This window comes from Cavia porcellus, unplaced genomic scaffold (assembly GCF_034190915.1).
Source record: "Cavia porcellus strain 051 isolate PalLab524CR breed Dunkin Hartley unplaced genomic scaffold, mCavPor4.1 scaffold_20, whole genome shotgun sequence".
Lineage (NCBI taxonomy): Eukaryota > Metazoa > Chordata > Mammalia > Rodentia > Caviidae > Cavia > Cavia porcellus.
In genome coordinates this window covers 33,575,352-33,599,026 of record NW_026947503.1, presented here as the reverse complement: position 1 = coordinate 33,599,026, position 23,675 = coordinate 33,575,352, and the positions used below count along the sequence as shown (strand labels likewise).

Below are 23,675 nucleotides of genomic sequence, written 5' to 3'. Positions count from 1 at the left end.
CACCGTGGCGCCATCAGGCAAGCAAGCCAACCTGTCTTCCTCTCAGGTGATGAGAAACCCAGGCCAAAGGCATCCCTAGACTTAGGCCCTTTTCTTGACTTATTCCTCATTCTGTGAGCTTAATCTCTTGGTTTGGGACTGAGAAACTATCCCCGAGTCAAAATATTATAGTAAAAGTTCTTATCGTGTGTTTTAAATTCAAGAATTTATTTAAACTGCCCTATAATTCACAAGAATCATTAAGACAAAAATCCAGTAAGCTGAGCTAATTACTTATTTCCCTTATAGGAGATTCCCAACAAATTCAGGGGGCTTATGTTTTGCCTTTCTATTTATCTTCACCATTACTATATCCACTTTATCCCAAGTATACAATTTTAATAACAATTCTCCATCCAGCCTAAAATAACTGGTAGCTGGGTATGGTGAAACACACCAATAAATCCAGCACTCAGGGATGCTGAGGCAGGACATTTGGAAGTTTGAATCCAATCTGGGCAACTTAGCAAGATTCTGTCCCAGGAAAAAGGAAAAAAAAAGGAGGTATGGAGATGTAGCTCATTATCTCTCTATGAAGCACTGGGAAGGCTATAGGTTTACTCACTGCTATTGAAAAACAAAGAGTAATTTGTATCATGGAGTAGGGTGAAGGTTTAGAGACTAAATCTAAAAGGTCAAATGTCAGGACTCCTACACTTTGGGGAGATGCAGCAGAAGCCTCATTTTGGGGAGCTGAACTAACATGGTAACATGCTGTCTTTGCTCAGCTTTCACAATCAGACAGCCAACTTGACATGAGAGAAAGGTAGGGGTTGCTGGATGAAAGGGACTGTAAAAAGCTTTCTCATGTTATCCATGGGATGACATGTCCTAATCATTCCCGGAGACAGAGTAAAGACTATGACCAGAGCTAGGCATAGAGTCAAGACGTGGGCAGCACCCAGGGTACAGCTGTTGGAGCCCCTGGCTGCTCTAAAGCAGGACGAATACAATGCTGGCTCCCAGCTGCTCCTCAACCAAGTGACACATGAATGAGGATATGATCAAGGACCTCGCTCATTCAGCACAGCTCTACTACCAATGAAAACAATAACTTCAGGGCTGTGGGGGACAGTTTTATAATTACATGAGCATTTTAGATGACACAACATTTAGATGATATCAATATTGGCTACAGTATGCTAAAAGTAATCACCAGAGTGTTGTAAATTTACAGAAGGACAGGAACACACAAGTTCTAGACACACTTTCCAAGGATGAACCTCATGACCTGTGCTGTGTGTTTCCTGTTTGTGACTACATCGCTCTCTAAGTGGGCTGTGGTGGATTCAGCCCAGGGCTTGGTGTGAGGCCTTGGTGCAAGCTTTGTTCTAGCAGCAGGATAACCTCCTCAACATGCAAGGGAGAAGGATAAAGCTGACAGAGGCCTCAGGCCGTAACCTGGGCAAAGGATAAGTTAGGTTTCCCAATGCACAACAGTCTTATATGCTATTTTATTAACACACTCATTTACGTACTCATCATACTATGATTGAGCTACTGACAGAGAGACACATGAGGAATAACCTAGTTTGACACACAGGTCCCTCTTTCAATAAAAGAGACTTGAGTGGGCAGTGATGTGATCCTTCTGAATAATAATCACCTTAGGAACATAAGTAGCAGCTATCTAATGTTTTTTCTGCTTGCCACAGAGACATGTACAAAGAGTTTTGTCTTTATTAATCACTTTCCTTATAACAATTCTGTGCAGCAGGTCCTATTCTGATTCAGTGCCTTCCTGTACCCCCAATGTTGCCTTCCTCACAGGCTACGGGCCACAAATGAACCCAGAGAAAGGCTGCAGACATGATACCCCCGTCTCACTGCGGGGACAGAGCCTCTACCACATTGTCAGCAGCAGTAGGAAGAGAGCCTGCTCTTCTCTGAAGAGTGAACATGAGTGAAGGGTGCCAGCGCCTGTTCCACTCAGTCACTGCCTTGCTGAGGGAGCCTCTGATGACATTCATGCCTCCTTTCTGAGCCTGTCTTTTTCTGGGAAACAAACCTAACTAGCATCACCCCATCCCTTGTTGGGAAGCTCAAAAAAGCTAGGGCGTAGCCCCTGAAAGCAACAAACATGGAGATCATCATGTTGTGTTCCTTTAACCACTGCCGAAGGTTGATAAGTAACAGTTCAGGGCCTGGAATCAAATACTAGATCTTCTGCTTAACCAGCAAGTCCCTCAAGCCCTCTATGCTCAGTACTCTTGCCCGTGAAAGTCAGATACCACATTGTGCTTGGTACTTGGCTTTGTCAGCTCTGGGGAACTTTAACACAAGGACCAACCTCTGGGCTAATGTCAAGTTTAAAGGAACCCTGCATTTGGCACAGAGCTGAGAGCCATGCCGGGACCATGTTTTTGGCTGATCCTGCAGAACATGGAAGCAACACAGACCTGGGAGCCCCTGGAAGTAAATCTTCCCAGTACTGATCTTAACAGTGATGTGCCTGCCATCATGCAAGCTCCCCCTCTTTTCTGTTCCTTCGTCTAGAGAATCAGGAAGTTGGATCATGTGGTTTCTAAGGTTCTCCTGGGTCACCCAGTGCTATCACCTTGACCCAGACAGGCAGCCTCCCCTAAGCCATTCACACAGCCTGAGCACAAACTGACAGGCAACTCCAGGGACTACCAGCCAGTGGCCCATGTTTACTGTGCCCTGTGCCTTTGCACCCATCCAGCCAAAACAGAGGAGCATAGACGTGAGCAGCACACAGGAGAAGCAGACACAGGGAAATGGGAGTGAATTGACCTGGCCACTTCTTTTAGGCCTTGGTAGGCCAAGCCGAGTTCTCCATCTTCATTCAAATATCCCCAATCCTCAGTCTGGCTAGAAATAAAGGATAGAAAAACAGGGTGTCCAGTGTAGAGGAGAGAGTCAGGCAGGTAGAGAGCCCAGAAATATGAGGCAATTCTAGCAAAGGGCTGGAAACTGGAAAAAGGCAAGGAGAAGCTCCCCATCACCTGTCTTCCTCTCCAGCTCCCACACTTTAGGTGCCTACAGACTGCATCTCTTCCAAGATTCCCAGGTTTCAGTTTCTGTCTGGCAAGCAGGTCCATGTGGCCTCATCTGAGACTCACTAACAATCACAGGTCCCTGGGGACACACTGTCATGGAGAGAGTAAAAGGCTGCACCTTCTCCGATCACTAGGGAAAGACACGGCAGAATTTCCACACCTCACACCCAGCATGCTGCCTCCTGAGGAGGAAAAGATGGAAACAGGCCTGGGAAGACAGAACCTGATGAGTGTGCGGAAAGCTACAGGGGTGAGTAGGCTCTCACTGCAAGGGAGGACGCGCCCACTGCACAGCAGCAGACATCAACTTAGCCAGGGTGAGAAAGGAGTGCAAGTTTCACATGCTTTTCAGTGTACTTCTTTGTGTCACACCTTAAGGGCACAAAGGTATTACCTAAGCTTAACCCTTACTCTCCTAGAGTCTTGGGTAAAGAAATAGCTAAAACACAGACACAAGATGATGACAGAATGATTTGTCCTCCTGACTATGGCAATCCGTACATTCTCCACTTCACTAACTTGTGAAAGCAGAGACCTTGTGCCTGTGCACTGTTGCTGTCTCCAGGTTGTGCAGCTCTGGGAGGGCAGGGATGTCAAATGCACCTCCCCACTTCACACAGGCCTGGGAACAATCTTAAAGGTGGGTAGACTGGGTAGTGGTGGACAAGGAAGGCACTGCTGTCCCCATTATCACTCTGCCCATGAATAATGCAGTAGTAGCTGCAACCATGCTGCCTGATGACCAGTGGCCCCTTTCAGATTCCCAGGTGGCAAGATATTCATCCTCAGGAAGGTTTCTGGCCCAGGTGAGTCACTACCTTTCCCCACTGGCTTTTATGTGATGTCCAGGGAGTGAAGTTACGATTACAGGTCCCCCAGAGCTAAGCTTCGAGGTGGTTCTCAGACCTTGAGGTGCTCATATGAGCTGCTTATTGAGCAGAGCTTGTCATAATCACATACTGGGCTTTCTCTTAAGCTCTAAAGGAAGAGGGTAGATGCCAGAGAGGCCACTTCCAGGGCCTTGCTATGGCTTCTGTTCCCTGGGCCAGCCCCTTTCTGTCAAGAGTATCTTCCTGTGTTTGAACAATGAGGGACCTACAGTCAACAAGGTCATCCTACCTAAGACTTCTGCTCTGAAAATGCCTAGAGCTTCCCCAGATATAGCCTTTGGTAATAGTCTACCTTTTCTGTTCATGGTTAAGACTTAACTGTTCAGTTTCATTTTTCCCAGAAAATCTAAAAGTGACCTACGGCTGTGTTAAGAGGAAGCGCCTCCCTTCTTAGCTGTTAATGCTTGTATTTAGCAAGGACCTTGTTTGAATAGTGCTTTACCCCAAAGGAGGGTCCTGAGCGGTATGCCACAGGGCACAGTGGGATGAATACAAGGATCCTCTAAGTCCAGCCATCTCCTTTCCACAGTGGAGAGATAGCGGCACCTGGTACGGGCCCCAAGTATCTCCTGACCTTGCCGGAAGCTCCCTGGCCTCATGTTGCCAGCAGGCCCTTCAGAGATTCTGAGGGGTTGCTGGGTCTCCCAGAGTCATCTCACTTCTACAGTTCCCATCATCACAACCACACTCGAGGGCAGCACATGTGTGATGCTGTGATATGCCTCGAGGAAGTCAGCCATGCTCCCCTCATTACCAGCTTCAGGAGAACTCAGATTTCTGAACTCTAGAATGTGCCAGATATTGTGGACAGAGATAGGAAGAGTTCTAGGTGCCCCATAGTGTTCAGGAAATCCAGCATACAAGGAAACAAAAAACTCAGCAAACCAACGTGGCAGAGACCCTTGCTGCTAGATGAAAGATAATCAAGTCCCCAGAAGTGGCTCTCGCTATCCTACACTCATGCCTTTCAGGACAGCAGAGCCAGACAGGAAGCACTAACTGTTGGTCAGAAAAGGAAAACCCTACACAGATCACAAGATTTTTTTTAATGCTTATTGTCAATTAATAAACCAACAAATATTCATAGAGAACATCCTGTGCACAGGCCACTGTGCTGATCCCTATTTCCAAAGCGGCCACATAGACACTGAATAAGCACTAAGCACTAAGCACTAAGCAGTCTCTGACTGGGGCAGTGTGGGAACACAGGCCTCCCCTGTAATTCCATCAAGGCCTGGCCTGGCCTCCTCACCTGCACTTCCTCAGCCTGTTTCTTCATAGTCAGCTCAAAGTGGTCACGCACTGACCACTGGGTGATATTAAAGGTCTTTCTACATTTTAAATTATTAGCTATAAAGGTCAGATGCCAAATATTTACTTTCCCCCTGTGGGCATCTTAGAAAACAGGATCCAACTATCACCCCTCTGCCAGGGCTAAGGTACTGTCTCTTTGCAGACAGAAAAAGACATGGACCCTGCTTGATCAGAAATGGTCAGCTCTCTGCTTCTAGAAAGACCCAAAGTGCTTTGGGTGCTTGTATTTCTTTAATTCACTGTGGGCTTCCTCCTGGCAAGTACCTGAAGCACACTGGGTCTCAGAGATCACAGAGAAGTAGGAGAGGGTACTCCAAACACAAGGAACACCAAAGCACCTAAGGCAACAGGCCTGGCCACACCAGATGGACGGTATGTGGACAGGCATGGTTTATGCACCGAATGATAGCAGGCTGTAGCTATGCCACTGATTTAGGTCTAATGCGGCGAGAGATATACCACATAGATGAAAGCTCAGTTTCTGGACAGGAGCGGTTAAAGGGAAGTGTTTTAAGGAGGGGGCCGGCAGGATCAGGCTCTTTTCTCATCCCAGCAGCTCTCAGCAAGATATCCTGCAGCCCAGGAGGCTCAAGGCTGAATGAGTCAAATCGACTGCAAGTCTATCTCAAGGAGACAACAGACACCTCTGCCTCAGCAAACATGGTCTACACTGTCCTAGAAAGAGCAGACTAGGGTAGAGCAGCAGAGTAGGGGTGTGCAACTCCAGAAGTCCCTACCCCAGCTTAGATGACAACAAAACCATTCTTGGTGCCAAGGGCCTCCTGTTGTTTCCTGAGACTGCCCGGGGAAAGGGGCTCCAAGGGGGTTCCTGGGATATGAGGAAAAGTCTTGAAGACACCATCGAACTAAGTTTAGAGTTTTACACCGTTAGACGGGCTTGGAGGGAAGTGGCAGGGGTCAGATCTATCTTGCAGCCAGACTCGACTCCCACCATTTCAAACCTGACGACCTCCGGTGACACAGAACATTAGCAACTGCTCTCCCAACCCAGGCAGCCAGGAGAAGACGACAGACTTCCAGCAGCCAGTGTGGTTTTCTCAACCTCTTTCCCTTAGCTTTCTTGCATATAAAACAGCCGCTGAGTTCCGGAGCTGGAAGCATGAGAAAGCCAGTGGCCGTGGAAACAGCCTCACTACTGCTGCTCACCCCAATCCAGGGGAAAGACCCGTGTGAAGCCCAGAATGGAACTTTACACATTATGAGAATAGTCTGTGAGAGAAACTTGGGGCTGTGGATGTTTAGCAGGACTGCGACAGGGATAGTGGTGTATGTGCCTGGAATCTCTCCCAAAAAGTAAGTAACAGTCAGTGTCTGAATGGGGGGACAGGATAGATACTATCAAATCCTAAGGGTCCCAGCTTAACTCCCCTCCCTCAATCACACATGCATAGATACAATTTATATGCAAACTGCAAAAATGTTCCATTGCAAGACAGTTGCAGGGAAGAGTAAACCTCCATCTCAACACCAGGACACCTTGCTGGCTGGGTACCTTAGAGCCACTGTGGGACCCTCCCAGCCGGCCTGCAGAAGTGCCCTCTTCATTCAGTGCTGGGGTTCACTGTAATTATAACATTCCCTCAAAGCTGAGTCTGAAGCCAACCTGGAAGACACAAGCCTGGCATAGTCACGTCTAACAGCACCTGGTGAGGTGGGCATTGGGGGCACAGGTTCCAGGTCTCCTCCTCTCCCTCCTCCTCCTCCTGACAGCAGCCTTTTCTCAACTCAGGCTCATAGGCTCTAGCTGGTTATTATATGCTGGGAATGGAATTATTTTCAGATATAATAAATAATATTTTTATCACCGGCATCATTATTGTCATAAAGATGACAAACCCAGGGGAATAATTAGCCGCTGGGAAAACCTAGTCTGTGACTGACCCCTGACACTCCTCTCACTCCTTATCTTCAACTCAAGATAATTTCACATGACTAGATCTTCACTCCAGTTTTACCAAAGAGGGAGTCACCTTCATCTCTCCTCTCCATCCTTTAGAGAAAGAATTACTTCTCTTGAAGTACATTTCATTTCCTCCTAAGGTCCCTTCTGACGACCTACTTTGGTATTTGCAAACAGTCTCAGCCCAGCAGCCACAATTGCTGGATGCTACCTGGACTCAGTAAAGGCCAGATGAGTGCCTGAGCTGCTCAACCCTCTGGGCCTCAGTTTCCTTGTCTGCAGAAAGAGGGACTGTGTTAGAAGATCTGAGAATCAAAGCACTAAGTTCTTAGTAACACTAATATTCCTGAAGAAACTTCAGGTTGTGCTTAGAGTGTCACCTACTGACATTTTCTGGAAGTGCTTCCTGTTTTCAGCAAATTCTGAACAAATGTTCAGTGATAACAGCCAAGGAAATCAGTTGAGATGAGAGAGGAGGGAAGCCAGGGTAAAGCTACAATTTTATAGGTGCTCCCAGAGGACAAGAAAAACCGGTTATGGTTGATACATTGTGTCGAGTTGAGAAATTTAGAAGTTTAACTAAGACTCATCAGGGAACCAGGGTTCTTATATTTGTGAATATCTCATCCTGTGCAAAGGAGGGGGAGGAGGTTTTGTAAGAGCTACAGGTGTCCTGAAGCTGGGAGGGGTCACCTGCGGTTCTATGTAAGGGAGGAGAAGAGGCTTGTTTCTCCCTTTTGTTATGGCTGTCCTGCTCTGGCTCTCCCTTGAAGTGTTGCCCCAGTGACATGCCACCCTGCCTTGCAGCCAGCTGGTTATGGACTGAAACCTCCAAAAACTGTAAGCTAAATAAATCTTTTCTTCCCTAATTTTGGTTGTCAGGTATTTTGTCTCAGCAAGGAGAGAACAGTAACCAAGACAAAAACAAAGGCAGCAACATTCACTACATGTTTAACACACGTTCTAAGTGCTTTACTTAGACTAACTTACCTAGTCTTTCTAATACCCACAAAAGCCACACTGCTATCATTGTCCCCAATTCACAGATGAGGTACTTGAGGCACTAAACACTTATGCAGTAGTCACAGTGAGTAGGCAAGTGGACTCTAAGCCCACAATCAGAACTAGCCTCTGCCACACCATCCCTTCTGTTCACTGACACCTCCTGCCCCCTTGCTTCCCTCAAGCAATCACACTCTTCTGCCTTCCAATGGTTAGCTCAATATTGAAGAGGCAGACATTTCTGGTTAACTATAATCCAAGGAAATCTCATTCTGGCTAAAAGGGTAGTGGGAAAACCCTTCCATTCATCTTTGGGAGGACCTAGCTTGAGTTCAATCTGTTTTAAGTGAGACGGGATAGCCCCCACCATGACTTGAGTGCCCTCTCCATTACTTGGCCAGTCTTTCTGAATTCCCTGCATTCCCTGCCTCCTGTCATCCTCCATGGAAAACCTGTGTTCCTAACATATCTAGTGGCGCGAGATGTGTTGCTCCAGTCCTGCTGAAGCTAATGGCAGGCTTCCCAAGGGCTTGGGGCTAATGGAGCCTACTTTAATAAATAATTCCCTGATGCTGAGCACATAGCCAGGACCTGAGGATCCTCCTCCCAGCACCTTCTCCAAGTACAACTTACAGAGATGAGCCTTACCTGTTTGTCTGGCAGACCCCGTGATAGGCCTCAATGGCATCTTCTTGATCCACGTGCTTTTCACTGTTAGGCCAGCTTGTTCTAGCACTAATGTTCGGCTCCTAAAAGGCCCCAGATGAAAAAATAAACAATCTCTGGCTATAAACAACTTTATATATGAAATGCCTTCATATATAAACAGAAGTATGAAGATACGTTTTGGAACAAAGACCTAGAAAGACTCAGATAACTGCAGTTAAACACAAGTGGAAATGTGATTTCAAAAGATCACTTTAGAAGGGACACAGAATGGCAAGGCCTGGCTGGGAAAAGCTAAGTGCAAGCAGTGGAGGAGATGGCATGAACAGTGTCCTTGGGAAGAGAGTACACCTGCTCAGAGGACACGATTAAATTCTGGCTCAGGGTTGAATCCTCGATCTTCGCTACCATCTCTTTACCCCATGTCAAAGCTACCTCAGAGACCATACCCAGAAGTGACCCAAATTATAGAGCCAATGGAGGGACCCACATGGCTTCTGTCCTCTACTGCTCCTCAAATAATCTGTCCCAGAAGGTGAGAGCCTTAGGAACAAACAGTAATCGAGACATACTTCCATGGGAGGGCTGAGACAGAACATTTTTCTCCACTTTAGAAACAAGCAGCAAGAGGCATGAAGTAAAAGAACACAGTTGCCTCAGGCTATATATCTAATTCTTTGTCTTGTTCCTTCTGGACAGAGCACATTGAGAAGATTCTAGAAACTTCTAGCTCCATTTCTCAGTAACGATCATGGTCAAAGGGCAGCAAATCCCTTTTGTTGCAGCTAGAGGAGACTCGGTAAAACAGATTCTGCTCTTTCAGGTTTAAAACCATTGTGGGTAAAATACCTAAAAGAACAAAAGATTATTACCCAGTGTCCCCCAAACAAACCCAACCATAGCAGCCATCTTGTTACCGTGTTTTTGTCAGCAAGTCGGTGCTGGTCAGCGTTCACAATCTGGGTCCTGAGGATGAGCACCTCCTCCTTGCGGACCTCGAGCTCCTCATTGGCCAGCTTGAGCTGGTTCAGTAGGAGGCTGTAACTGTCTGGGGAACTGTGAGGAGAATTGTTCTGTGTGGCCTGATCAGCTACAGCTTTCCTCAGCTCATTTAGATCATTTTTCAGCTTCTTATTCTCCGATTCCAGCTCTTGCCTCTGGAAGACAGTTGACAACCCTTTTACATCCTCAGATGGTCTTCTTGCCTGTCTTAATCAACTCAACATGGCTAAAAATGTGTTAAGTAGGCATTGCTTGCATGTTTGTTGCAGAACCACAGGATAACAGAACCAGGACCACTTTGTAGAATCTCTATTTTCTGAATTAGAAAACAGAGTCCAGTGAGGGAAAGGCTGACAGAAAGTTTAAAGGCTGAGCCTGGGCAAGGGGCTGGGACTCCCACCTTCTGACCAGGGTCTTTTTTTTACCACTTCAACATACATGTAAAGATTCTCGAGGATATTTAGAGCCATGCATGAAGACAGTGATTCTGCAGATGTGAAGAGGGCTCTGGGTCAAGGTGACTAATCTTCAATGATTATTGATGAACTCATCAAGCCTATGGTGAGTCTACTTACTAAGCTCAGGAGACTCAGCATCACACGGTGGAGTTACAGTGGGCTTGGAGCAGGAGCCTAGGTCCTTATTATGCATGGCTCAAGGTATATTCTGCGCAACCCTGACCTCAGCCTCAGCACAGGTATGGCTTGAGGGAATAAAAGCAGATGGTGGATAAAGTTTCTTCCTGTTCTGATTAGCCAGATGGGTCCCGGGACAGTAGCTGTAGGCTAGGTGCCTGGGTTACAGCCATTACAAGTTCCCATTCAAGACTTAAATCTTGTTCCAAGACAAAGAGGGCCAGCCTGAGGGAAGCTCCAGCTGTTGGTCACAGATTCCCATCAAGGGCACACCTGAGAAGGGTCTAGTCTAGTCTTCAACTGTCTCTGGATAGGGTCTACCTTAACCAACACCTCTCCTGTGCTACCCACCTGGCTTACCAGTTCCACATCTTTCTACCCAGCCAAATGTTGCCATAAAAGGAAACATGGGCTTTCATGTGGTTAAAAAAATACACAGAATTTACCATCTCAACTATTTTTAACTATATAGTTCTATATTGTGAAGCACAATCACACTGTGGTGCAACCAGTCCCTAAATCAATCTCTAGAACTCCTTCACCTTCCCCAACAGAAACTGTTCCTATTAAAAAACAAACTCCCCATCTCCACTCCACGGGCCCCAAGCAACCACCATCTATCCATATTTTTTTTGGTGCTGGGAATCGAACTTGTGACCTTGTGCTTGCCAGGCAGGCACTGTGCCTTTTGAGTTATATCCCCGGCCTATCTATCCACTCTGTGTGTTTGACTTACTCATCTAGGTGCTCATAAGTGGAACTGGATAGTATTTAGGTGAAAGACTTTTTGTTTTAAAGGCAATATGGCATGGAATTTATTGTGCACTGGTTCAGGCAGAGAGTGGGCTAAGACTGTGAAAGACGTTTTTGACGCACCCCAATGTCATGCCATTTCCTTGGAGGACAGTGCAGTTCCACTGTTTTATCCTTCCCTTTTGTTGGATAATATGGCTCAGCACTAGGGACGCAGTACCTGCTTAGAGCCTATGATTACACTAAGGTACAGATCACTGCCCTGCAGTTGGGAATACGCTGTGAACCAGGAGTCACAGAAGGTCTCCATCAACTGAGCCTTAGAGATAAGAGCAGGCTCCCTGGAGGAGATGACTGGGGACATTAAATCTGACAACTAAAGACCAGCAGCAGTTAGCCAGGTGAGATTTTCATGCATAAAAATCCCAACAAAAGGAGGAGGCCAGGTCTTGCTGAGGACATGCAAAGTAGTGTAGGACAGGAAAGGAGAGGGCTGTGAAAAACGAGGGAAGGAGCTGGACTCAGGGCAGAAGAGCAAGGTGGCACAGGCTGTGGCAAGGACCAGAGTGGGACATAGATGTGCCTCAGTCAGGAGCTACAACTTTCAGAACTTGGTGACCGGGTGTAGGAAGTAAAAAGAGGATGCCTGGGCCATGTGAATGTCATTTATCAAGTCCAGTAAGCCCAAGAAGGGCTCCACAGTTCAGATGCATCTGACTGTGATCCTGAGGGCACATGAGAAGTGAGAATTATGGGTCTAGGGGTCTGAGTAGAGGTGGCTAGAGAGAGATCAGTAAGAATAGGGTGAAGGCTCAGCTTTGAGAGGGTATGTGAGGGGGGAGAAGGGCTGAATAACTCAGGAAAAGGACGCAGAGCATGGCCGAGAGCCGGTCAGGCGTGGTGTGCTATCACCTCGCACTCCTGCTTTCCCTCCTGCTTTATTCTTTCCTTTCTTTGCTTCCCCTTTACCTTCCTTCTTTCTTTTGGACCTGGGAGTTGAAGTGTCCCTTCTCTGGATAGCCTGTGGCGTGTTCCTGAGCCTCTAAATCAAGTGGGTAGATTGGATGGATACTTCCGCAGAGGGTTCTGGCATCTATTATTTCCCTTCACTGTAATGCATCTCTGGAGAACACCTTACAAAAGGGCCCACTGCAAAGCAGGCCATATTTCACATGGGAAGAGTGTTAACTTGGGAACTCGCACAATTTCAACTAAGGCATAAGTGCGTTTCAGTTTTTGTCTGGTGGAGGAGCGGGTATTGCTAAGTTGGTCCTGGACCTGCAGTTCTTCTGCCTCACCCTCCCAAGCAGCAGCATGCTACTGTACCCGACTGATACACTGGGACATACACTCAACACTGCCCTGGTAGCACCTCTGTAATATTTTAAACCAGTAAAACTGATCCATGTTCTTGGTATTGGAATCAAAACAGAGGCGAAGATCAATGGAATAGATTAGAAGATACAACCACAACTACAAACACACTCAACCACCTTATCTTTGATAAAGGAGCCAAGCAGGTTCACTGGAAGAACGACAGTCTCTTTAATAAATGGTGCTGGAAAAACTGGCTCTCCATTTGCCGAAAACTAAAGCTAGACCCATGTCTATCACCATGTACTAAATTAAAATCTAAATGGGTCAAAGATCTGAATATTAAAACAGAAACACTAAATCTATTGGAAGACAAAGTGGGTAGAAACCTTGGAGACATAGGAGTAGGTAGAGAATTCATGAACAGGACTCAAACCGCATGGGAAACACTTCCCAGAATCAATAACTGGGACCACATCTTATTAAAAAGTTTCTGCATGTCAAAAGAAATCTCCAGCATAGTGAAAAGAAAACCCACAAACTGGGAAAAGATTTTAGTGAACTCTCTCTCAGACAAGGGACTCTTGTCTAAAACATATAAAGAATTAAAAAAACTCAGACCCCCAAAATTCAAAGATCCAATCCAAAAATGGGCATCTGAGATGAATACGCAATTCTCAGATGAAGAAATGCAAATGGCAAATAAATATATGAAAACATGCTCATCATCATTGGTCATCAGAGAAATGCAAATTAAAACCACACTGAGATTCCATCTCACTCCTGAAAGAATGGCCAGGATCAAGAAAACCAACAACAACAAATGCTGGAGAGGATGTGGGGAAAAAGGAACTCTCCTGCACTGTTGGTGGGAGTGTAGACTGGTACAGCCTTTGTGGAGGTCTGTCTGGAGGTTTCTCAAAAAGTTGGGATTGGAAATCCCATTTATTCCAGCTATTCCACTTCTAGGCATATTCCCAGAAGAACTGAAAGCATCATACCACAGTGATTTATGTGCACCTATGTTTATAGCAGCACAATTTGTAATCGCCAGATCTTGGAAACAACCCAAGTGTCCATCAACTGAGGAATGGATAAAAAAGTTGTGGTATTTCTATACAATGGAATATTATTCAGCTATAAAGAAGGATCACATTGAGATATTTATCAATAAATGGGCGCAGCTTGAGACCATACTCATAAGTGAAATAAATCAATCTCGCATGTATGAATACCGAATAGTTTCCCTAATGTAAGTAATGATTCAAATATATGAAAATATGTGGCAATCATGATTCCCCATTATGTGGCCTTGAAGCCTTATAAAATTTTCACTTATTAATTAGAAAGGCTTTATTCCGGGCTTCTTGATATGGAAATATTTGAAGCTATAGTATATGAAGTTTTATCCAAATATCTCAAGGAAAAAGACAGACACTATGGTAACTATTATTCTTTAAAAAAATTATTTAGTTATTTCTTATGTTTATTTTAATTAAGGGAAAAATTTAAAAAATTAGGATATATAATAGTAACTCTTTTCGATTTCCTATTAACTTGTTTTGAAGTCCTGTAATGCTCCCACGATCTTGTTTTGACTGATTAGACTCTGTTCCATTCTGTGGGATAGTATCAGGTCCGAGGGTATAGGCAACTACTTTGAAGGCAGTAAGATTCACTAAGATGCCCATTCTGGTTTGACTATTGTCTCCTTTGGAAGTCCTGTAATGTTTACAATGTCTAAGTTTTATTGGTCTTGTTCTCTACTGTTTTGTCCAACTTTATAATATCTAATGAGATAGACAAATCTTTTTAAGGAAACAAGAGACAACGTTGATAACTATTGTTAATAACCGTATACTCTGTTCTACATCATGTGCTAAGTCTATCCTTGGTTTTCACTGACAGCTTTGTTCTGCCATATTTGACTTTATTCTCCCCCCCCAAAAAAGTAATAAGAACTAAGGAGTAATAAAATCTAAAATGTGTAAATTTTGTTGTAAAAAGAGAGGAAGGGGAAAAAAGAGCTCTAACGGATATAACAGCAAGTGTGTATAGGGATGTTGAATAGCTGACTATATTAATGTTTTTGGATCATTGAACACAGCTGTTTGTAGTCTCTCTGTTTGAATGTCTACTTTGTATTCTTTGATACTGTGATTTGAGCAACTATTTCCAAGATGATAATATGTAATCTATTAACAGGTGATTTCTTACTGTTATGCTTTTTTTTGTAGTTCTGTATTATATGTAACCTTACACTGCTTTGTTTTGTTTTGTGTTTTTCTCTTTTTCCTCTTAAAAAAAAAAAACTGATCCATGTTCCATAAATAAGCTAAAGCTACTCAACCAGCTCCATCTCACAAACATGGCCTTAATGGTAAATGATACAATTTAATTTCCTAAAATTCTGAAGTTTTAATGGAATAGTTATGGATGACCCAGGTCTGTCTTCAAAAAGCAAACCAAAAGTCTGGTTTTATCACACTAGCACTTATCACAGTACAACAGAGCAATTAATACGTTTGGCAGTTAAAGTGTTTAAGAAAATTGTTATAATCATGTTATCCAATTTTAATGAACCATGAAAAATCATGCGATTAGGAAGAAAAATGCTTGTTAGGTTAAGTGAAAAGAACCAAAATATGAAGTTCACTATATCAGCTATATAAATGATGTGGTAGTAAAGCTTAATTGTGTCAACTTGATTAGTTTGAGGCTGCTGTGGTGATTCATATACTTCTGGGTGTGCCTGGTGGAGCTCGGAGGCATGTCCTTGCATGTCACATCTAATCCTTTCCTTTCTGGCACTGTTCCCTGGCTCAGCTTCACAGCTGCCATAACCCAACCCCTTTGCTTTGGACATCCTTCCACTGTGATGTTTCTCCCTTGCAGCCAGCTAACAATTGATGGACTGAATTCCCTGAAATCATGAACTCAATTAAACCTATCTTCCTTTAAGTTACAGATATTGGTACTGTGCCCTGGTGACAGGAACGCTGAGTAATACAAATAATATGCATAGTAGAAGCATGAGGATATCCAAATATTATCAGAGGATGCCTCTGAGAGGAAGAAATACAGACTTTTAAAACAATTGTTTAAACTTTTTGGATAAAAAATTTCCAACGTGCAGGATCACGTTTAAAACTTTACAAATGAAATAAAAAACTTCTGTAGAAAAGGAGCATTAAGGAAACAGAACAAATCATTGATAGGACCTCCTTCATTGAGCTTTTTCTGGTCCATGCTCACTGAAGTTGGGTGGCAGCTAAAGATGAAAAGATGTACATGCCAATCTGGGCTCTCAGTTGCTCTGTTTTCTTTTCCTGAGCTCTGAGTCAGTGGGCACTATTTTCTGATCTCAACTCAGGTAAGGCCCAGAGCAGGAACCCAAAGCTGCTGAATGCCTTGAGCCCAGCAAGTTCCCAGGTGAAAGAGAAACAACTCCTTTTGGCCTCCTGTCTCTCATCTTGCGCTTGGTCCTGAGGATAGCGAACTTCTCCCCTCCCTGGTCCCATATCCACCCTGCCTGCTGCCCACTGTCCTCTGCCTTGATGCCTGTGCCCCGGCTGCTGGCCACTGACTGGCATCCCATCTCCCAGTCCAGCCGCATTCCTTTGGACTAATTTGGGCAATGCCAGGTGTGACAAACCTGAGGACCTTCCACTTGACATCACTTCTAACAGGTGGCATACACAAGCCTGTGTGTATGGCCCAAACAATGTGTCTCTACCCAGAGGCAGAACTGGAGTTACTTTATACATTACAGAAGGATCAGCAAAATGTCTAAACTTCTGGTAGAGAGTATCCAGGGTTTGATCAAAATTTACTACTCACTGAGGGTTCATCCCAGTGTAGCCTTATCTTATATATGCCCATGTGGCAGGGTTCTCAAGACCAACCAGACAAGGCTCCAGTTGGAAAAGAACTAAGTAGCCAGGTGTGTCAACTCACTGCCTGGCCCAGAGCTTTGCCTCAACACTGGGCTAGACTATCTTATCAGTTCTACATAGATAGGTGGCGTTGCTGCCCGCCAATGGATGGAAGGATAGACAAAATGTGGTATATATAGATAGGATTAGTCCCTAAAAAGAAAGGGAATTCTGATATCCCACCATGTCAATGAACCTCCAAAACAGGCTAAACGAAATGAGCCAATGATGAAAAGGAAAATATTGTATGATTTAACTTGTATAAGGCATCCAGGTAGTCAAACGCACAAAGAAAGAAACATAGAATGTTGGTTATCAGGGCCTCAGGAGAGGCAGGAGTGGTTGTTTGGGTAGATGGTTTGTTTTGCATAATGAAAAGATATGGATAGTGGTAAGATGCTTGCATAATATGACAGAATTTCATACCTCCAAAGTATATGCTTCAAATAGTAAATTTTATGTTATGTGTATTTCATATCATAATAATTTTTTTGAGGAAAAAAAGCCACAGGAGTGATTTTCCCTGAGCATTGTAGCCATGAACAGAATTGTCTGTAGTCACACAAGTGACTAGCAGATTGGATCAACTGCGACATTATCAAATCTTTGGAAATGGGAATAGGAGGAACAGAGGGAGGAACTGGTCTGACCCTCCTGTTCTGTACTCTCTTTCCTACCACGAAGCTCCTACCCTGAGCTCCCCACCATTCCACTTGCTATCTCTAGCCAGGTTAGCACACTCTAGCCAGGGGAGAGCCCTCTGTTTTACATCTGTCTCCGCCAGCCTGCAAATTTTTCCCCAAAGTGCAATTTTCCGTGTCCACATTTTATTTTAGCTGAAGCTGAATCAGGTAGATAAAGCATGGATTACCATTCCTTAGTAGTAAATGCAGATTTTCTTTCATTTCAAAGACTAAAGTCTTAGTGAAGACACAAAGTGTGGAAAGAAGTTATTTGTTGACGGGTCTACTTTCTACCCATAGGAGGTTGGAGTTTAGGACCGGTTTTCTGATGCCCAGATTTGTCATCCATTCTCTATTGGCATACACATAGTCTCACCTTCAGACTGTTGTAGGCCAGATCTGAATCCTGGTCCAATCCTTTGTCATTCTTTGGTTGTTCCATCTGCACAGGCAAAGAGACAGAAAAGTATGTATTCCACAGAAATATTTCTGACAATGGTCAAACATGCTTGTTCTGCTTTTGCATAGACACTTGGCACCTTCAGCCGCCTTGAGTGCATTTTTGTCCCTCTTTCAAACCATAGCTCAATACTCAGGTTACCATGAAGTCCTCCATAAACAGTTCCTTCCTGCCCCTTTTTATTCACATGGTCCCCACAGGCATACAGCCTGAGTTTATGTAACATTGTGTTAGAGGTTGAACTGTTGCCCCTCAAAACATTCTGAAGTCAATCTCCCTCAACCTGTGAATGTGCTTTTATTTGGAAATGGGGTCTCTGTAGAAATCAATGAAGTCAAGTGATAAGCAGGGGCTCTACTTGCATAGGTATCCTCATAAGAAAGACATACACATAGAAAGGAAGGGCATGGAAAGATGGAGGCAGGAATTTGAGTTAAAGAACATCAGAGATTGCCAACATAGGAAGCCAGAAGAAAGGCACAGGCAAATTATACTCCAGAGCCTTCAGAGTTCAGCTTTATCAACACCTTAATTTCTGGATTCTATAACTATATAATAGAATAAACTTTTCTTGTTTTAATCCATCACTTTGAGGTCATTTGTTTCAGCAGCCCTAGGATGCTGATGTACATTGTAAAACTTACATATCTATTGATGAGGTGAACGACACTTGAATTTGGGAGGGGGTACTCCTGTGTGTTCTGTTTCCTAGCTAAGCTTGAACCACTTTGCACGGGAGTGGCCTTCTCTGTGACCTTCTGCAATAGGTAGCAGGAGAGCTGGTGCATAATACCTGCTCAGGACACACAGCCTGAATTCAGAACTCCAAAGCTAGAGGCTGTGGGTGGTAACAGCAGATTAATAGCCCATTAGGACTCAGCTGAGCCAAGCATACCTATGATTACTTGGCAGCCATCAGACTTGAATTGCCCCAGGCAAAGGGAGATAGAAAGCATTTTTTATAAGTAACTAACTCCTTGGGTTTGAGTTCAAGCAGTCTAAGATATTACTGAAGATGGATTTTTAGAGCTAAAAACTTACAGAGCTTATCGAGATTACCTAGAATGCTTACAGCTCAAGTCCAGGTGATGCCATCATTAGCTATGAATGGTAAGGGTTGACCCAGGCTTAGAGACAGCAAGGGATCTAAGCATGTCCTACAACCCCTGCCAGATGAAGGGTGCCTACATGCACTGCACTGCTTCTAGTCCTGAGCCCAGGAAGTCCTGAGCCCTAAGATCCCAGTCTCTACCTTGCTCACTATCATCCATGGTACAGGGCATGTGACCATCAGGGTCACCACTCCATCTGCTGCTGAGGTATCAGGACCAGACTTATGCTCTGTGTAACACACACATGACTACCTGTAATGCCATGTAAATACACTAGGTTTTCAGAAAATAGGGAGGAGTTGAGTACTAAGGTGGGCTAGCGGCCGTGCTTCCAATCATGCAGCTCTGGAGGCCAAAGTGACTCTGACTTTGCCAGGCCAGGGAAAGGGAGCTGGATTGATGGTAGGTCAAAAACTGACAGCTGGCTTGTCACAGAAGTCTCATGCTCCCAGGAGCTCAGTGATTCCCCTACTGACAGTACATTCCACAGACTTCCCTGCCATTTGTCATTCAGTGCATGCTCTCTAAGAGTGGGACCTAGGGCCACACTGCTCCGGGATAAAGACCCAGGTAGCTCAGGATTCTTCTTGGGGCCAAGGGAAGATCCAGGAACTTGAGCCTTTGTCTCAAGAGTTTGTAGGATTCCATGCTCTCCACTGTCCCACTCTTGTCCTTCTTACTAAACCGTCAGAAGCATGACATTCAGACACATGTTTCTGAATGAGATCTCAACATACATAATGGAGCTAGGGTCCTCATCTACTGTTTTGAGGGAAAAGATACCCTTTTTTTACTTGATCTCAATACACACATAAATTCTGTAGCTATGATTCCAAAATTAACTGGCATTTCTATAATGGAGAACAAATCCAGGTAATTAGGTACCTAGCCAGCAAGGTAGACTAGGAACTTTTATATCAGACGTTATCTGATGTCATCTGTGTAGGTTTCTTTTTCTTTCTTTCTCTCTCTCTCTCTCTCTCTCTCTCTCTCTCTCTCTCTCTCTCTCTTTTTAAAGACAAGGTCTTGCTATGTTAGGTTGGCCTTAGCTCACTGGATAGCTTAGGCTGGCTTTGAAATCATGGTGATCCCCCTGTCTCAGCCTCCTAAGTGCTGGGGTTACAGGCATGCACCATCATACCCAGCACTGTAATAGCTTTCACATCCGAATGGTTCCTGACTTATCACAGGTAATAGACAGGACTTTCAAATTTATAATGGTACAAAACAACACATGTTCAGTAGAAATTGTACTTCAAATTTTGAACTTTAAATCTTTCCGCAAGTGAGCATCATGCTGCATGATCCTCTTTGGTGATGCCGGGCAGAGGCAGTGAGCCACAGCTCCCAGGTGACTCCATGTTACAACGGTAAACAACCAAGATCCTACAGCATGCCTGGCTGCTAAGCCAGGATTTTCAGAAGGTGAGATGCATTAAACGCATTTTCCACTTATGGTGGTTCTAACTTATGATGGGTTTATCAGGACATAACCCTGTTTTAGGTCCAGGAGCACCTGTACAGCATTTGATTTATACTTGCCTGTCAGGTAGCTTCCCTTGCAATTGAATGAGTCATTTATAAACCTAATCCTTTCACTCCTTCTGCTGGAATCTAATCCACCTGAGAGATTTAAACCCAACAATGAAATTTACCTCTCTACTTAGGAAAAAACAAAAAACAAAACAAAACAAAAACTCAGCAGGATTTGATAACAGTACAGATCAGAGTCTGCACAACATTTGAGTAGCAAGGGAAGAGGGTGTTGCAAAAGTAGAGTACACAAAGAGGTAGGGATAGAGTGGGCTAAGGACTGGAAGAGGGTTTCAAGTCCCACAATTCACAATTCAGATCTGAGAACAGATCAAAGGCCTTTGCCAAACCCATTATAAAGTTAGCTAATGATATGCCCTAGGACAGATATGAACTTGCACCTATGAGAAGTGGTCTGTTATAATACCAAGGAAATAAAAAGTGGTTCTTACTATTTACTACCACTTACTAAGTGGTTCTTACCTACTATATTCAATGGGCTCTCTATTGTTTATGGCTTCTCAATGTAAAAAGCCACTGGGGTTTAGGGGGATGTACTCCTGTCCATCTCGGTTAGGACACTCACAGACTCAGTGTGACTCCAACACAGATGGAAGACACTCTGAAACTTAGCACCAGCGTGATCCCAGGGGGTCACATGAGCCTCGGTGGCCACAAGCTGGGTTTTGTCTTGCTCTCACACCATAAGGGTACCTAGCCATGCCACGCACCTGGGCTTTTTTACTCTCTTGCTGCTCTCTCTTCTCCAGCTGTACCTGCAGCTTTTTCCGCTCCTGCTCAAGCTCCCGCACTCTCTTCTGTAGCTTCAGGAAGACTGTCATATCCATGGCTGCCTTCTCCACACCGATCTCCTGCAAAGGAAGAGAAAGCAGGGAAAAGAGGTTGCATAGCACAAACACCTGGGGAAACACACAGCACCTCACTGTCCACCTCCACATCAGCCATCTGTCTCCTCACTCATCCCACACATCCATCTTCACCTCAAAGCCACTGCCAACCAACTCGCATTTATCGGAGACGTGACTCAAGGCTCATCGTCTGTCTGATAACATCTGAGTTTCAGCCATCCCTCCTGTGTGGGCCACTCAGAATGACCAATCACATACTATAAGGACAAATGGATACAGATATAGCTGTTTTGTTTGAAAGCTAAATGTTCACTTCTGGAAAATGGCTTTATTCTTTAGATATTATAAAATCAAAGATTTAATTCTTCCTGATGAAGAATCACTGTGAATACGCTGTCAACCATTTGATTGCACCTTGAAAGAACAGCAGCCCTGCCATGGAGCCCATCTACCAACCAGATATCAATGCATCAATTTCCCACTGGATTTTTCCCCTCAGAGTTACACTTTAATTTGCTCGACAGGGCTCTGCTGTGTGTTGAGTGTGTGTGAAAACACATTTGTCTGTGAAAGGGTAACATGTGCAAACACGTCAACATAGACTGCTTTTGCATACACGTATGTACATGTGCTACACTATAATGTGGTTCTCCTGGCATTGAATGAGTACTCTGTGCTTCCCTGGCACTGGATCGGTCTCAGCTTCCTTGAAGAACACAGACCTAGAAACAGGAGCACTTATATCTGCATAGAACAAGGCACGCACACAAACACTGGCAGTGCACCTGGAATTTAGGCTGAATGAAGCCTCTAGAGACCCAGGCTTCGCAGACTGCATTAGCAAAGTCAAAGGCCTTAAGCCAACATTTACTGAAGGCTCACTCAGCACACAGCAAGGCCCAAGCCTCATGGAAGAGCCAGAAGACCTTTTCTCCAAAGGGTCATCCTCTACCCCATTCCATCTCTATTCTTTTATTTTTCTTTGTAGCACTGAGCAGTACCTACAGTTCTGTTACACATTGCTTTTTTGAGGTAGGGTCTCACTAGGTAGTGCAGGCAGACCTTAAACTTACGGTGATCCTCCTGCCTCACTGCCCCACCAAGTGCTGGGACTGCATGTGTGCACATGAGCACAGCCACACAGTTTCTTCTTAACTGCTTACTACCTAACTCTATCAAACAAGCTCCAGAAGGGCAGGGACTTCTCTGGCTTGGTCACTACTGTTTCTCGGTATCTCCTAGCAGTGCTCTGGCACAAAGGCAGGCTCAAAACTCACGGTTATGATAACTGTCTCTCTTTTATGTCTGTCTCCATCTGCTTTGTAAGGTGTGATTATCTTCTTTTCAAATGCCTTAGGGAAAATTGTGCAACTATATATCCATGGCAAAACTGCCCACAGACCGTAACACCTGCTGTATGGTATAAGATGCTACCATCCTTTTTCTATTAGAAAAGTTACTATCACCCAGCATACATTCATTCCAAAACATTTACTGTTCTTTTTTGGGAGTTTTACCTAGCTTCTCAGTCAAAGAGGGGAATTTTCTGCTGTACTTATTACAGTATGTCTTGTTATAACAGGTGGGGATGATAAACTACTTATTTTAATGATTCAGTTGGTTTTTTTACAATTTAGTCATTTTATTCTGCTGTTTCACTTTCTCAGCGTTATAAAAGGAACAGCAGTGGAACACAGAACACATTAGCTCCATGGTGTGATCCACAAGTCCACAGCAATCCTAGTGATTCTGTTCTCCAGGATTAGCTCTTGGGCTCTCTGGTTACCATCAGCAGAAGGGTACAGCTCTGTTAACAGCTCATAACCCAACCTCTGGGGCAGGACAGCCATCACAAGCTTGCCAACTTACCTCCACCTGTTGGAGGGCGTCCTCAGTGTCTCCGACCTCAGAGGTAGAGACGGAGGGATAATTGGAGTCAGATTCTAAGCTACTTTGGTTTGATGGGTTCCGCCTGTGGCCTGGTGTTTGCTGTTCAAGGAGAAAAGTGTGAATATTCATAATGAACTGATAGTAATAACCCCTTAAAGAGCAGCAGGGTCAAGAGTTGGACTCCTGTTTCACTTGTCAACAGGACTAGGTATCACCCTTTCTTGGAATGGTGGCTAAGTAGAGCTCTTTCCACAGAACATTCCACCTACTGTTGTTAGTCATCCATCTAGCTAGCCAGAAACATGACAATTCCAAGAGTGCATAGGGGAAGAACCATGTCCCCTTGTCTCTTAATGGCATGCAAACCCATGACACTTGGCCTGTTTCCCTGTTAGGTCCTGGGGAACAACACTTTAGTCCCACTCATGCCCTCAAAGTATGTAGCCTGGCAGTTGAGTGAGGCCCTGTCTCAAAATTTAAAAAACAGCTGGGGCTGTAGTTCAGTGCAAAGGCACTGGGTTCAATCTCCTGTACATGAGGAAAGGAACAGAGACACAGACACATCTGTCCCTTCTTCTCTCTTTCTTGAAAGGAAGGCTGTAAAGCTACAACAAATGGTCTCTTCAACTCTATGCCC

General features: G+C 44.5%; 1 protein-coding gene across 2 annotated transcripts in view; it reads right to left on the bottom strand.

Moving 5' to 3' along the window:
* Positions 1 to 23,675, bottom strand: part of Myo5b (myosin VB) — a 359,763-nt gene that overhangs the window by 24,913 nt on the left and 311,175 nt on the right. The window contains exons 25-30 of one of the 2 annotated variants that reach the window (XM_063231700.1): positions 23,018 to 23,137; positions 21,011 to 21,151; positions 17,551 to 17,616; positions 9,770 to 10,009; positions 8,835 to 8,935; positions 2,794 to 2,871 (exon numbers count right to left, since the gene is read on the bottom strand). In XM_063231700.1, the coding sequence (XP_063087770.1) occupies positions 2,794 to 2,871; positions 8,835 to 8,935; positions 9,770 to 10,009; positions 17,551 to 17,616; positions 21,011 to 21,151; positions 23,018 to 23,137 (746 nt within the window). The remainder of the gene's footprint in view (positions 1 to 2,793; positions 2,872 to 8,834; positions 8,936 to 9,769; positions 10,010 to 17,550; positions 17,617 to 21,010; positions 21,152 to 23,017; positions 23,138 to 23,675) is intronic. The other variant, XM_063231701.1, reaches the window with a different exon arrangement.